This window comes from Geotrypetes seraphini, chromosome 3, assembly GCF_902459505.1.
Source record: "Geotrypetes seraphini chromosome 3, aGeoSer1.1, whole genome shotgun sequence".
NCBI lineage: Eukaryota > Metazoa > Chordata > Amphibia > Gymnophiona > Dermophiidae > Geotrypetes > Geotrypetes seraphini.
This window is the reverse complement of record NC_047086.1, coordinates 81,702,444-81,715,697: the sequence shown is the minus strand read 5'-3', so window position 1 is coordinate 81,715,697 and position 13,254 is coordinate 81,702,444. Positions and strand designations below refer to the sequence as shown.

General features: G+C 40.6%; 1 protein-coding gene across 4 annotated transcripts in view; it reads left to right on the top strand.

Moving 5' to 3' along the window:
• Positions 1–13,254, top strand: part of EIPR1 (EARP complex and GARP complex interacting protein 1) — a 265,677-nt gene that overhangs the window by 249,413 nt on the left and 3,010 nt on the right. For all 4 annotated transcript variants that reach the window (XM_033935623.1, XM_033935622.1, XM_033935624.1 and 1 more), the window contains one exon: positions 6,443–6,610. In XM_033935623.1, coding sequence (XP_033791514.1) covers positions 6,443–6,610 — 168 coding nt within the window. The remainder of the gene's footprint in view (positions 1–6,442; positions 6,611–13,254) is intronic.

The window sequence follows — 13,254 nt, the reverse complement described above, 5'->3', positions numbered from 1 at the left end:
TTAAGTCAACATATATGCATTGTGACAGACATAGGGCCTGTCATGTTTTTAGAGACAACAGGGGAAGCGCTGTGTCTCTGGGTAGCCAATACAGGACCCTCCTTGAGAGACCAAAGTGGGGAGCTCTATCTCTCTGGTTAAGAAGAGGACCATGAAGGCAAGGCTCTTTTTTACTCAGGGTCCCATCAGACTTAGTGCTTGATGAAAATCCTGTGTTGGATTCCCATTGATAGGGGAGAGAGAAAGGGTTCTAATAGCCCTCAGCAAATGAAAAGACCCTCAGAAAGAATGGCTGGTTAAAACCATGGGTGTGTTCCAGTATGGGTCAGTTCCAGAACCTTCCCAACCACTATATAAAAGGTGATCTGGTAAGCACAGGGGAGAAGGGAGGTATATAAAAAATGTCTGTGGCCCATACCATTTGGAGGAGAAGTCTTCTAAGAGCATGTTGAATGGGTCCTTGGGATAGAAGATTATGTAAGCAGAGAGTAAGGCCTAGATTCACTAAACTCACCGGTCTGGATTGTTATTGGGTGATCCGTGGCCGAGTTCTGTCGGGCGACTGATTCACTACAGAGTCCTCATGCAAATTAACTGATCGGACACACGCCCCATAGCGACCCCACGGATTGTTACAGAGTGATTGTGACGCATGCGCAGACCATCCTGGTTGGCTTTAGATGCAATCTGCGCATGCGCTTGCTCTCCGCACAAGCGAGGTAAAAACAAAGTGTAGCGTTACTGCACTATGTATGCAAACTGACATCTGTAACCATCTCTACACACTCGACATAGTCCTTATTTAAGTATTTCTTTTTAATTATCAGCCGGTGGGGGGGGGGGGGAGGATGACACTGGGAAATAAGATATGTAAAGTGTTGATATCGTCCATGGAGTGGAGGTAGTTAATTAAAAGAAAAACACCCCTAGTCCACGTTAGAGCCAAGATTGCAGGCGCCTGAGAGTGATGTCAGGATGCTCATTTGCATATGGTGAAAAGTCCTATTCTCCAGTTGAAAAGGGAGAATGAGGAGGTCAATGAAGTGCTTAAGTTAATTGGAAACCTTCAAAATGCTGATTTGAGCTTCTGATAAAAAGAATGGATGTTTATAATGTCACCCTAAGCTCAGTAGTATGGGGAAATAGAGACTACTGGCAGCAATTCCAATGCTAACCAAGGTCTGTCTCTGAACTTTTCTGTTAGACTCGTATGGTTGATAGGCAGGCCTGCTGCACTCTGAGGCTGCTTGAAAGGGTCCCTGAAACTTTCATCCAGCTGGGACTGGTAACTGATCCAGGTGAGGTACCACAGTACTTCTTGCCCAGGTATCACTACAGCATCAACATTTAGACATGCCCACTTATGCCATGCCAATAGCATTCATAAATATGCATGGCTAAATGAAACACCTAAGCATGTAACTTACAGTATTCTCAAAGTTACTTATATAAATGTGGGTCTCACTCTTGCCCCTCCCCCTGTGCACACCAAAGTTGTAGAATACCACTTAGCATGTTACTGTAAAAGTCTCACATATAAATGCTAATATTCTATCATTTTGGCATGCAAATGGTGCTCACATTTAGATGCTAAGGTTATGAGGGATATAAGGATTGTGGTGGGCTGAAAATCCCTGTAACCTCACCATCACTATCCATTTAGCAGAGCTACAAGGCTAGTATGGCGAGAAACTGACAACCCACAATCTGTTTAATGGCGATATTCCAACCCTATGGACCTGATTCTATAAATGCCACCTAGGCCCTAATCATGGACGCCTAGCAACGCCTAACTTAAGTCTGTATGTAACTTAATTGTTTGTTAATGGATTAAATGGCATGGTAATTGACCACACCATTAAAAAACCCATTAAAAAACATTTTTAAAAATATCAATTAAGGTTACAAGCAGATATCGGCGAGGGTACTTAGTGATGCCTAAGTCAAGGCACCCTCCGACGCTTAATGACACCTACCTGAAAAGTAGGCATGGTTGGGGGTGGAGAATAGGTGTGGTTGACTTAGACTGACTTAGCTTAATATACCAGCGTCTACCAGAAGGATGCCTAGCGACTCTTAAGCACTGCTAGGCATGATTCTATAAAGGACGTTTGGCTGTTAATTGACAACTGCACAGAGTGGTTCCTACAATTTAGGCACCGATCAGCTCTGTTTTTAGAATCAGGCCCTATATGGATAATTTATACGTCTAGGCCTGCTGAAAGGCAGGCCTAAAGCAGACAGTGGCAACAGTGGCCATTGTCAAATGTATGTATTCAGTTCCACTGAATATATATATTTAAATTCTACAGCCAGCATATACTGTAAATAAATATGGTGACTGCTGCTTCTGAATATTGACCTGTATGCTGGCATTGCTAGTTTTTCTATTTTTGCTATCAAAAGTTGAAGCGCCATATATGATAACAGAATTTGATACTGCAATATATTATAACCACATGGTACTGTAATTTTCCTCCTTGTTACCCGTGTCGAGTGGTAGAATAAGGGTTGGAGAAAGTATATAAATGAAGCAGGCTTGGATCTGAACTGATTTTGGTTTCTTCTTAGTTTGTACTCATATCAAGGCCCTTGTGTGGCCAGTGTATTTTCTTTACTTTTTTCATTAGAGGAGCAACATTGCCAGAGTAATTCTGTATGTTATACTGAAGCTGATAATGTTGCTGCATCTTAAAACTAACCCAGCCCAAAATGCTTTGCTATATCATTATCACCCAGATATGTGCATTTTACACAAGTGCATTTTACACAATCTCTTTTTTTAAAGTTTGCTCAACCTTCTCTATGAGCTGTTCATTATAGCCAGTTTAGTGGCCTAAAATTCTGTGGCTAATAAAAGGATTCTTCCTGTAATGCAATGCAAAAGGGGAGAACAATGGAGGAAGTTGAACCTCAAATTGAATATGGACTATTGTAGCAATATATTATTGCACAAAGGAGATCATATGCATTTGTTATTTTTAGTGTGATTTTGCACTTTACTTTGAACATGTATTTGCACATAAGGTCCGGGGATGTTTCACGCTTAACCCTCAACAGGGCACGTTAAGAAAGTTACATTAAAGGGCACCTGGGATCCGCGTAGACCCCAGCACCCTAAAGTCATATTACAGCTTAAATAAATTGAATGTAAATAATTATTGAGGTTAAAAGCCATAAGAACTTGAAACAGACAAGGAACAAGCAGTTTATAAATTTGAAAAATTTATTAAATCATACTTTTCTGACTGAATTTAACTTAATAAATAACTTTACTTATTAACTTTAAAATGTCAACATAGTATTCAGCATCAATGTTTATATTTCAGTTTCAGATGCAATTGTCACACAATACTGACGGTGTGCTGTGCTCATTGCAAACATTGTGACTGCATGCTATGCATATCTGTTTCACTTTTCTGTCCTGCATTCTACTACAGATATAACATTGCTTTTTCTTTGGCGGCTCCAACTGGCATTTTTCGGCAGGATTTGACTGACAGTAACCAAGCCTGATCAGAGACTGCTTTGCTCCCTTCTGCAGTGACTGTGGACATTGAAGCCTTTCCTTTATATGATCAGCTGTTAACTGGTGTCCTAATTGCGCCAGAAATGACCTTCTTTTCGGGTCTTCTTAGCCAGGTTATGAAGGCTGCAATGGCACCGATATCTAGCATATTGAAGAACAATGCCATTGGCCAACGATTGTTCTTACGTCGACAAGTATATGTAGTTGCCATCTTGTCCTTATTGTTAACACCACCTTTGCAAGAGTTGTAGTGCAGGATTACTTGTGGTTTGCGATCTTCCCCTTCAATTGCTTTGTCGTGATGCATTGATGACAGCATTGTAACGACCTTTCCCTTCTTTGGGACGTATGACACAAGTGTTAGTTCTTTACAGAAGCCAAAAGTGGATGACTTTTCTTCTTTACCTCTTGTTTTAGTCACCAGTGTTGTGTCCATTTGCAGCAAATCTTCTGCCCATGGAACTGATGTGAAAAAGTTGTCTGTCACAATATTACGACCACTTTTCACCCAGCACTTTGTCAATCGCTTTACAACTGCTGCTCCTTGGCCCTTATCTCTATCATGACCAGGTTGGCGTCCAAGGTAGACTTCACCTGTCAGAGGAAAACATGTAGCCGAATCGCAAGCCCACCAAATTTTGATGCCATACTTTGCTGGCTTGCTTGGGATGTATTGTCTGAATGGGCATTAGCCACGATAAGCCACAAGTTGCTCATCTACTGTGATATCTGTACCAGAAATGTAATACTTTTACAGCTGTGCTATGAACATTTCGCAGAATCAAATGAAAGTTTAGCAATAACTAATATGGCCTTTGAAACATTATCAATTCGCAGCTATCATTACAATCATTTGCTGCCACTGACATAGATCCATGGTTTCGTTTTCTATGGTATGGATACAGCAGCTATTGTGATAGATGATAAATTATCCAAAATATCTGCACAATTGCTCAATTGTCACATCTCTCATTATTCATGTGATCTTATACTGTTTGAATTCACATAAAGTAATGCTGTTACCAATCTAATGAAGATATTTGAAAAATATAAGTTGTCCAAAGGTAAATTGCTCCTAGTGTTTGGGCTTTGCTGATTTATTCTTCTTTTTTTGGGACTGTACCTGTTTGCCCTGGAATCTTTGTTCCTTATGTTTATTGGTGGTTTATGTCTGCTGCCCTCGTGGGAGTGTTCTCTTGTTCTGGAACTTTTGTTCATTGCTTGTTACAGGGCTATTGGCCCTGAGTCTTGTATTGCTGTTGGCTGCTTTAACAATAAAAATTATTTACAAAAAAAAAAAAAAAAAAACAAAAAAAAAAAAAAAAAAGAATATTTATACAAAGAAGAAATTGACAAAAAAGCAATAGGTAAACAATGTCACTTACCCAACAATTCAATCTGAAGGTTTCCTTCTTATTGTACATTGATCCTGACTGCCAACAGTATTCGTTTTTAGCATTCAGTTATCGAAAATTGTTGGGGTCCCTCTGGACCCCAAATGAAAAAAAAAAATTTTTCTTAAAGAAATGACTGTCATATGTCAAGTTGGTTTACATCACTCTATGCAGGAATGCCTGCGTGACAAATACATAAAATATTTCCGTTCAGTCTTGACATACATACATGGCTGGGGTCCGCATAGACTCCAGGTGCCCTGTTGAGGGTTAAATAACCCCTTTGGGTTCAAACAGCTCTCAACTCGACAATACAGGCTTGTCCTGATAATTGAGTTGTGCAAACTGAGGACCTATCACACAAAATTTATTAAATCTCAATTATATTGTTAAGACATTTGCAGAGATCCCTCAGTAAACTTGCATTGCAGGAAGAATCCTTTTATTAGCTATATATTTAGATATTCTTCCTTACTGGGTTTTTGAGCCTTACTAAAATTCTGTGGAATAGCACTGGTTCTCATTCTGTTTCCTTTTTTTTTTTTTTTTTAGAATCTAATCATCAAATTTGAAATCCAGACATTCCAGTACAGCAGGGGCATAACAAATATTCCAATTTGGGTGGGCATTAGCTCCCCTCCCCCCCCATGAGTCCATAGTCTGGATCGTAGCATGGAATGTTGCTACTCTTTTTGGATTTTAGCCAGGATTGGCTACCGTGAGAACAGGCTAGTGGGCTTGATAGACCATTGGTCTGACCCAATAAGGCTATTATGTTCTTATCCCCAAATTCAGATCAATAACTGAGATGGCTGGGATTGTTAAGCCCCGCCAGCTGTACTTGTTGCAGCTAATGGCACTCTCTATGGGCTTTCTTCCCTCCTGGGCCTGTGCAAAAATAAGCATGTATGGGAGAGGGATGAGACAGTGCAGCAATGGCCTATAGAGGGTGCTGCTGGCTGCAGCAGAGTACAGGCATGCTCTAGGCTGCCAGAGCAGGACTTCTTTAGCTGTCAGGGCTTGGAGATCCCTACCAGCATTAACAAGGGTGCCATAATTTTGTGAGGACTTAAATGCCATTGCACTAGAGAAAATAACTAGTTTGGGCTATTTTATACTTAAGGAGAAAGAGTAGTAAATAAAGTCTTGTATGTATGCTTGTTTTAGTTTATTTTGATTAAAATGATCAGATATCTCTGTCACAGAGCTAGCTCTAATTTTACATGCATTGAATCCATGGACGTTTTACAGTTTCACAAGAAAAATTAGTACACGTCCATAGATTTAGTAAATCAAAAGCAAGATTGGCATAACCTAATCCTAATGCAATAGTGTTATCTTAATTATATTTTCAAAGCATATCGAAATCTTGAGTAAAAGATTCCGTATAAATATAGATATGGTAATATTGTCTGAAATCATCTCCGCACCCTTTGCTCGATATTCCTTAGACATACCAGCAATTGTGAAATTTAATTAGAAAATGCTTGCACTAATAGAATTTAATTATATTTTACAGGGTCTGGAGTGTCAGATATAACCATTCTCATGATCAATTGGTCCTGACTGGTAGTAGCGACAGCAGAGTTATTCTGTCCAACATGGTATCTATTTCTTCTGAACCTTTCGGACATCTGGTAGATGATGATGAACTGAGTGACCAAGAGGATCACCATCAAGAAGAAAAGTATGTTTCAGTTTTCAGAACCTATATTTTATACCTATATTTTATAGTTGTACTTTTTGTTGTTTTTTGTTTTGTTTTTTAAAGAACTTTGTTTTTCTGACATAATGGGTGTAATTCAGTGAAGGCTTTTCTGCGTGCAAAGCCTGTTATAAAATTGCACAGACATTTATACTAATTGAAACCTAGATTTCCTTTGTAGTCTCCTGAATCTGTTTCTTTCTCAGATTTTGATTTTTCAGTTTGTAAACCACTTATATTATAGGATTGGTGGTGTAACAACTTTGACACCTTAGAAATGGTTGGGAGAATCAGTACCTGAAGAATACTTCCATTCCTCTTCTAATAGATACATAGAAACATGATGGCAGATAAAGGCCAAATGGCCCATCTAGTCTGCCCATCCACAGTAACCATTATCTCTTTGTTTCTCCGAGAGATCCCATGTGCCTATCCCAGGCCCTTTTGAATTCAGACACAGTCGCTGTCTTCACCACCTCTTCTGGGAGACTGTTCCATGCATCTACCACCCTTTCTGTAAAAAAAAAAAAAAAAAAGTATTTCTTTAGATTACTCCAGAGTCTTATCACCTCTCAACTTCATCCTATGCCCTCTCATTGCAGTTTCCTTTCAAATTAAAGAGACTCAACTCAAGCGCATTTACATTATGTAAGTATTTAAATGTCTCTATCATATCTCCCTTCTCCTGTCTTTCCTCCAAGGTATACAGATTGAGATCTTTAAGTCTATCCCCAAATGCCTTATGAGGAAGACCACATACTATTTTAGTAGCCTTCCTCTGGACTGACTCCATCCTTTTTATATCTTTTTGAAGGTGCGGCCTCCAGAATTGTACACAATAGTCTAAATGATGTCTCACCAAAGTCTTTCCTACTAGCCATATCTTTCCCTATGCAACTTAGTATCCTTCTAGCTTTCACCATCACCTTTTCATCTGTTTGGCCACCTTAAGATCATCACATACAATCACATCCAAGTCCCGCTCTTCTGTCATGCACATAAGCTGTTCACTCCCTAATCTGTACCATTCCCTCGGGTTTTTACAGCTCAAATGCATGACTTTGTATTCCTTAGCATTAAATTTTAGCTGCCAAATTTCAGACCATTTTTCAAGCTTCGCCAGGTCTTTCTTCATTTTATTCACACCATCTGGTGTGTCTACTCTATTGCAGATTTTTGTATCATCCTCAAAGAGGCAAATCTTACCCAACAACCCTTCAGCAATATCGTTTATAAAAATGTTAAAAAGAACAGGCCCAAGAACAGAACCTTGAGGCACAGCACTGGTAACATCTCTTTCCTCAGAGTGATCTCCATTGATCTTCCACTTAACCAGTTCTTGACCCAGACCATCACTTTGGGACCCACTGTAAAAGGCTTTGTTAAAATCTAAATACACCACATCTAGTGCACCCAGTCAAAGAAATTGATCAGATTTGTCTGACGACCTACCAAAATCACTGAAAAGCTGGAAGCATTTTCATAGCTTTTCAGTGATTTTGGTTATTCTGGCATGTTAGTTGGACCAAGCTTTGTTTTATCCAAGACCTGTCATCTGTGAACATATACGCCATAGTGACCCCTGATGCAGGCGTTCCTCAGACGCCGAAACACAGTGCTGTGTCGGGTCCACAGCTTCTGCTTGTGTCTTTTTCTGAAATAAACAAGTTGGTCTTGCATCAGTGATCTTCAGTGGAGTTTTCATTGTCTGTTCCCACTTCCTTTTGTATTGTTTCATACCCGTGGGTTCTTTCTCCTGTTGGACTTTTTGATGTTTACTTTTTTTCTTTTCAAACATGCCATAGAGAAACAAAGTTATCCATATATCCCAAAAAATTTAAAACATTATGCAGTCAGTCCAGAGGATACCCACTAAAATGGTTAGTGGTCTTTGCCATAAAGCATATGGGGACAAACTTAAAAGATTTTAATATGTACACTTTGGAAGATAGATTGGAGAGGGAAGATATGATAGAGACATTTAACTACCTCAACGGTATAAATGCACAGAAGGCAGGGAGTTCTGGGATTGTCATAGAATAAAGGTGAAAGAGGATGGAAATAATATAAGAAAAGAATGGTGGATGTGTGGAATGGCTTTCCAGTAACAGTGATAGAAATGAGGACTGTATCAGAATTCAAGAATACATGGGATGAAGCACAGAGAATAAAGGGAGAAAAAGGGATTGTAGAGCTTGGTGGTTGGTATAGATGGGCAGACTTAAAAGGCCATATGGTCGTTATTTACTTTTATTTTCTATGGTTCTGTTTTTGACATGCACAACCTGTAGATCCAGTCCATGATGAACACATTATAGTTCCATATTGCAGTTCAACTCATGCTTTAATAAAGACAAAAATTGCCCTAATCCTCTTCCCCCTTGCCCCACTGTCCCAAGGCCCTAGTTTTGGTCCATCTTGGCCATTATAGTACTTGAAAACTTCAAAAAATGGAACCCAATAAGAGAGAATATTTCAATTGAGATACCAAAGAATTCTCTCAAAAATTAAGAGTGGGATAGCACAGCACAAAAACACTCAAATGAGAGTCCTTAGTTATCACAATTCTTGTGTGGGGAACCAAACCCCTAACTCAGAGTTGACACATAATAAACCCAAAATGGGTGATATTTGTGATACATCCCCGGAGCTCTGTTATTGTAATTTGTCTGAATCAACATGTGAATAATGCAAAAATGAAATAAATAAAGCTGTGACTGTCCAACTTTAAATCAATCTATAATAATAAAATGGTAAGCGCACATGCGCACTCTAAAGCCGTGTTCCCTGATCCGTCGCGATGTGGCCCAAGAGTGCGCATGCGCGCTTATACGTCACCATATAACAGACGGACTGCACCTAACTGTAACTCTCCTCCTCCTTTTCTGGCCCGGCTCGCTGAGAGGGAGAGCGGCGCTGGCACGGCCGTTCCGTCTCTGCGTGGCTAATAGCAGCAGCCTCCGAAGCTCCTCAGCAGCCTGTCTCGCCCCCTTAAGAAGGGCTTGCCTCCCTGCTCGCGCAGACCTCCATCAAGGAAAAACAGCACTACCGGCTGAAGTTTATTTTGAAGTTTAAAGCAGCTGCAGCGGCTCCTCTCATGAGCCACACCTGCGTCGGAGAAGGCTTCCGACGCAGGCAGCGATAGTGCGAGGAGCCGCCGCAGCGGCTTTAAACTTTAAAATAAACTTTGGCCGGTAGTGCTGTTTTTCCGTGATGGAGGTCTGCGCGAGCTCTCCCAGAGCCTGGCCCGCACCAAGACGCGCTCCTATGGCAATACAGCTAGCGTGACTGCACCTCTGGCCGTGAGCTACATGGAGCACCGGGTGAGCGACGGCGATATGCTGCAGGGCATCGCGCTCAAGTACGGAGTGACGGTAAGGCGCGTTAGGCCAAATACCCCACCCGGAGGCACTTCCCCTACGGTGTGGGAGCCCTGTGGAGGTCCTGGACAGCCCACCTTCAAATTATTGACAGCGGTATTTTGAAGGGCTACAGAAGCTTCCTAGCGCTCTACAAAGACACCGAAGTGGCCTGTTAACAGAGAGAGATGCTGACTTTGCCTGTGGGTTTTAGTTTATTTAAGATGCTTATAAACAATCTTCCAGGGTAACTACAAAGGTAGAAGTAGACTTGGTTACCCAAGTGATCACCTCCCCCCCAACCTCCCCCCACCCTCACAAAAAGGCTGGTGTTAACTTTTGTCAGATCAATCTGTTTCTTGAAACATAGCCTTTCAATGGCAAGAGTCATATGCCTCAGATGCAGGAATGTCAGAGCTAATTTGCTTTAGTTAGGATGGGGGAAGAAAAACAGACCAGTGACTGGATAACTTGGGGCAAAACTATTCTCTGAAAATGTAATGGAAAGGTACCAAATTTGACGTGGTTAAGGCTACTGCCTCAACACTGTGAGGTTCTAGAGAATGACACGGTGACAGAATTTGTCCCCATCCCTGCTGATAACCGCAATAAACCATCTGCATTCTTTCAGGAGAGAGGGAAGAATCAAGAGTATGAATGGACACAACCACTGACCCTCAAGCCTTGCATTGAAGAATGTTGGTGTAAAAGGACTGAGATTGAGATAAACACTAAAGAATGGCATGGGATGTTTTCCCACGGTTATGTGTGGGGACGGTGGCAGTGACGGATTCTATCACTGTGTCATTCTCTATAACCTCACAGTGCTGAGGCAGAGAGAAAGAATGACAGACGGGGCCAGAGAGACAGACAGAAAGAAAGAAAGACAGACATCTATTCTAGCACCTGTTAATGTAACGGGCTTCAAGACTAGTTATATATAAGTGTTCAAATCCAATGCCTGTAAATCTATTGAAAACCGCAAAGCTGGAAGTAAAGACTCCAGAAAAGGAACACAGTACTTATCTTCTGTAGTTTTATAGAAAGCTTGATGGCTGGAACAATTGCTAGAAGCGTGCTCAATGTTCAGTTCTACAGGGTTCCGTTTCGGGTGGATAAAACCCCCTTTGTCGGGAACCTCAGCACTGCTCCTGAGTTCCAGCGGTAGTCACCAGCGATGTGGGTGGCTAAAATGAAAGAGATGCTGAAAGTTTTTACTTCCAGTTTGGAGTTTTCAATATTTTATTATATTTTTGAGAGAATTCTTTGGTATCTCACTATAGTACTTGAACATAGAAAATGTAACACGGAGGGGCATTTTTTATATGTCCAAATTTCCAGTAGAGAAAATGGTCATTTTCAAACTAGAAAAACATCTATCTTTTTGTTTCAAAAATGACCAAATGAAAACCACATAAAAACTAGGCAATAGGATGTAGAAGGGGCCAGCATTCTTAGTAGATTGGTCACATAGATATCTCAGCAGAGCAGTGGAGCACCCTAGAGGACATGGCATTGAACTTCACATAAAAGGTCCCAAGTACATATCTCACCATAATCATTGTATGGTGAGCCCTCCAAAACTCACCCAAAACCTACTTTGCCGTGCAAACAGCATACAATTCATAGAAACATGATAGCAGATAAAGGCCAAATGGCCCATCCAGTCTGCCTATCTGCAGTAACCATTATCTCTTCCTCTCTCTAAGAGATCCCACGTGCCTATCCCAGGCTGTCTTGAAATCAGACACAATCTCTGTCTCCACCACAGATGGGTAGTAAGTCCCTTCCCGTGAGATTCTGTCTAGAGAGAATCATTAACATTTTTCTGTTCCACCTCCCATCGCTCTGGGCTGTCCTGCAATTCCTCAGTTTATCTCTCTACACACAAGATGGTAGAAGCCTGTCTGTTCTGCTTGAATTTATTTTTCCTTTATTCAGGTTTTTAAAAAATCTGATCATGAGGCTTTTCAGTGCTTCAGAATCTCCCAACTTTGGGACATCTCTGGCTGTGGGAGAGCTCAGATTCTGAGGTCAGAAGTCTGTAACCAAGGGGAAGACTGCTTTACAGGACATCCACTTGGCTATCCTGCACTAACAGTTCGGGGGTTCAGGAACTGTTCCCTTGGGAGCAAGGCTTACCCCAGGTTCTGTCTGCAGTGGGTTTGAGTGTAGGCTAAAGAGCTCCGTGGTAGTTTTTCACCAGGATCAGGGCCAAATTCATTTCCTTTCCTGGAAGGTAAAGGTTCCCCGGAATGAATGACAACATCTTCAGGCTGAGCATTGTTGACCAGCACATGGAAGGAGGAAGCAATTACTTCAAGACAAGGCAAAGCGCCAAGAAAGAAGCCGAGCTCATGAAAATTCTGATTAGGATTGAAAAACTCCAATTTGTCTAGTAAACGCTAACCATGAGCCAAGCAATTATAGAATCAGAGGGACTAGGTACAGTTAAACCTGTTTGAAATAAGTCCAGAATATTTACTTTATAAGTGATTTTTCTGTTGTTACCTCTGAACTCTTCAATAATAACTCCTGCAGTACATGTTCCTTGATTTGATTCAATTGCAATGTTTCCTAGAAGACAGAGATTCCAAAAGCAGACTATAAAAGATGGGTTAGTATTTTAAGTCTATAAAAGAACAGAATCAGCTTAACATATAGGCAAATTAGGCACTTTCCTGGGGCAGCAGCTGTAGTCAAAACGATAGGTCCTAGCAGCCATGCAAACTGAAAGAACTGTTGATATGTATTTTATACAATTTTACAGTATAATTTTAAGAGTGGTGGTGTTGAGGTGATCATATTTGTATTTTTTAAAATCTGAATCTCAAAGAGGGGAGCCTATAGGCCTAAATAGTTAGGGGGTCCAAGGCTCAAGGTTCATTTAGGGTGACCTCTAAAAATAATGAACTTATAAAATGAATTACAAACCATTTTGGTTTGTGGATTTCACAAAATAACAAGCACAAGACTTGTGTCTCTGCTGAGATCTAAACCTTAAGATCAAGCAAGTTTAATTTGATTATTGCATTTCTTTATGCATTGATCAATAAAACTTCAGTATGTTCTTTCTTTTGTCTGTCTTTTTCTCACTGTGGGTCAGTATTTACGTGGTATTTTCAGAATATACTCTGTGATTTCACTTCTTAGGGACATCTGTTTTGTATCCTAGTTACTTTACTATACAGTATACAAAACAATGGAAAAAAAATCCTACTATGTTAAAAAAAAATTACACCTAACACAAAAATAAACCAACAAAGT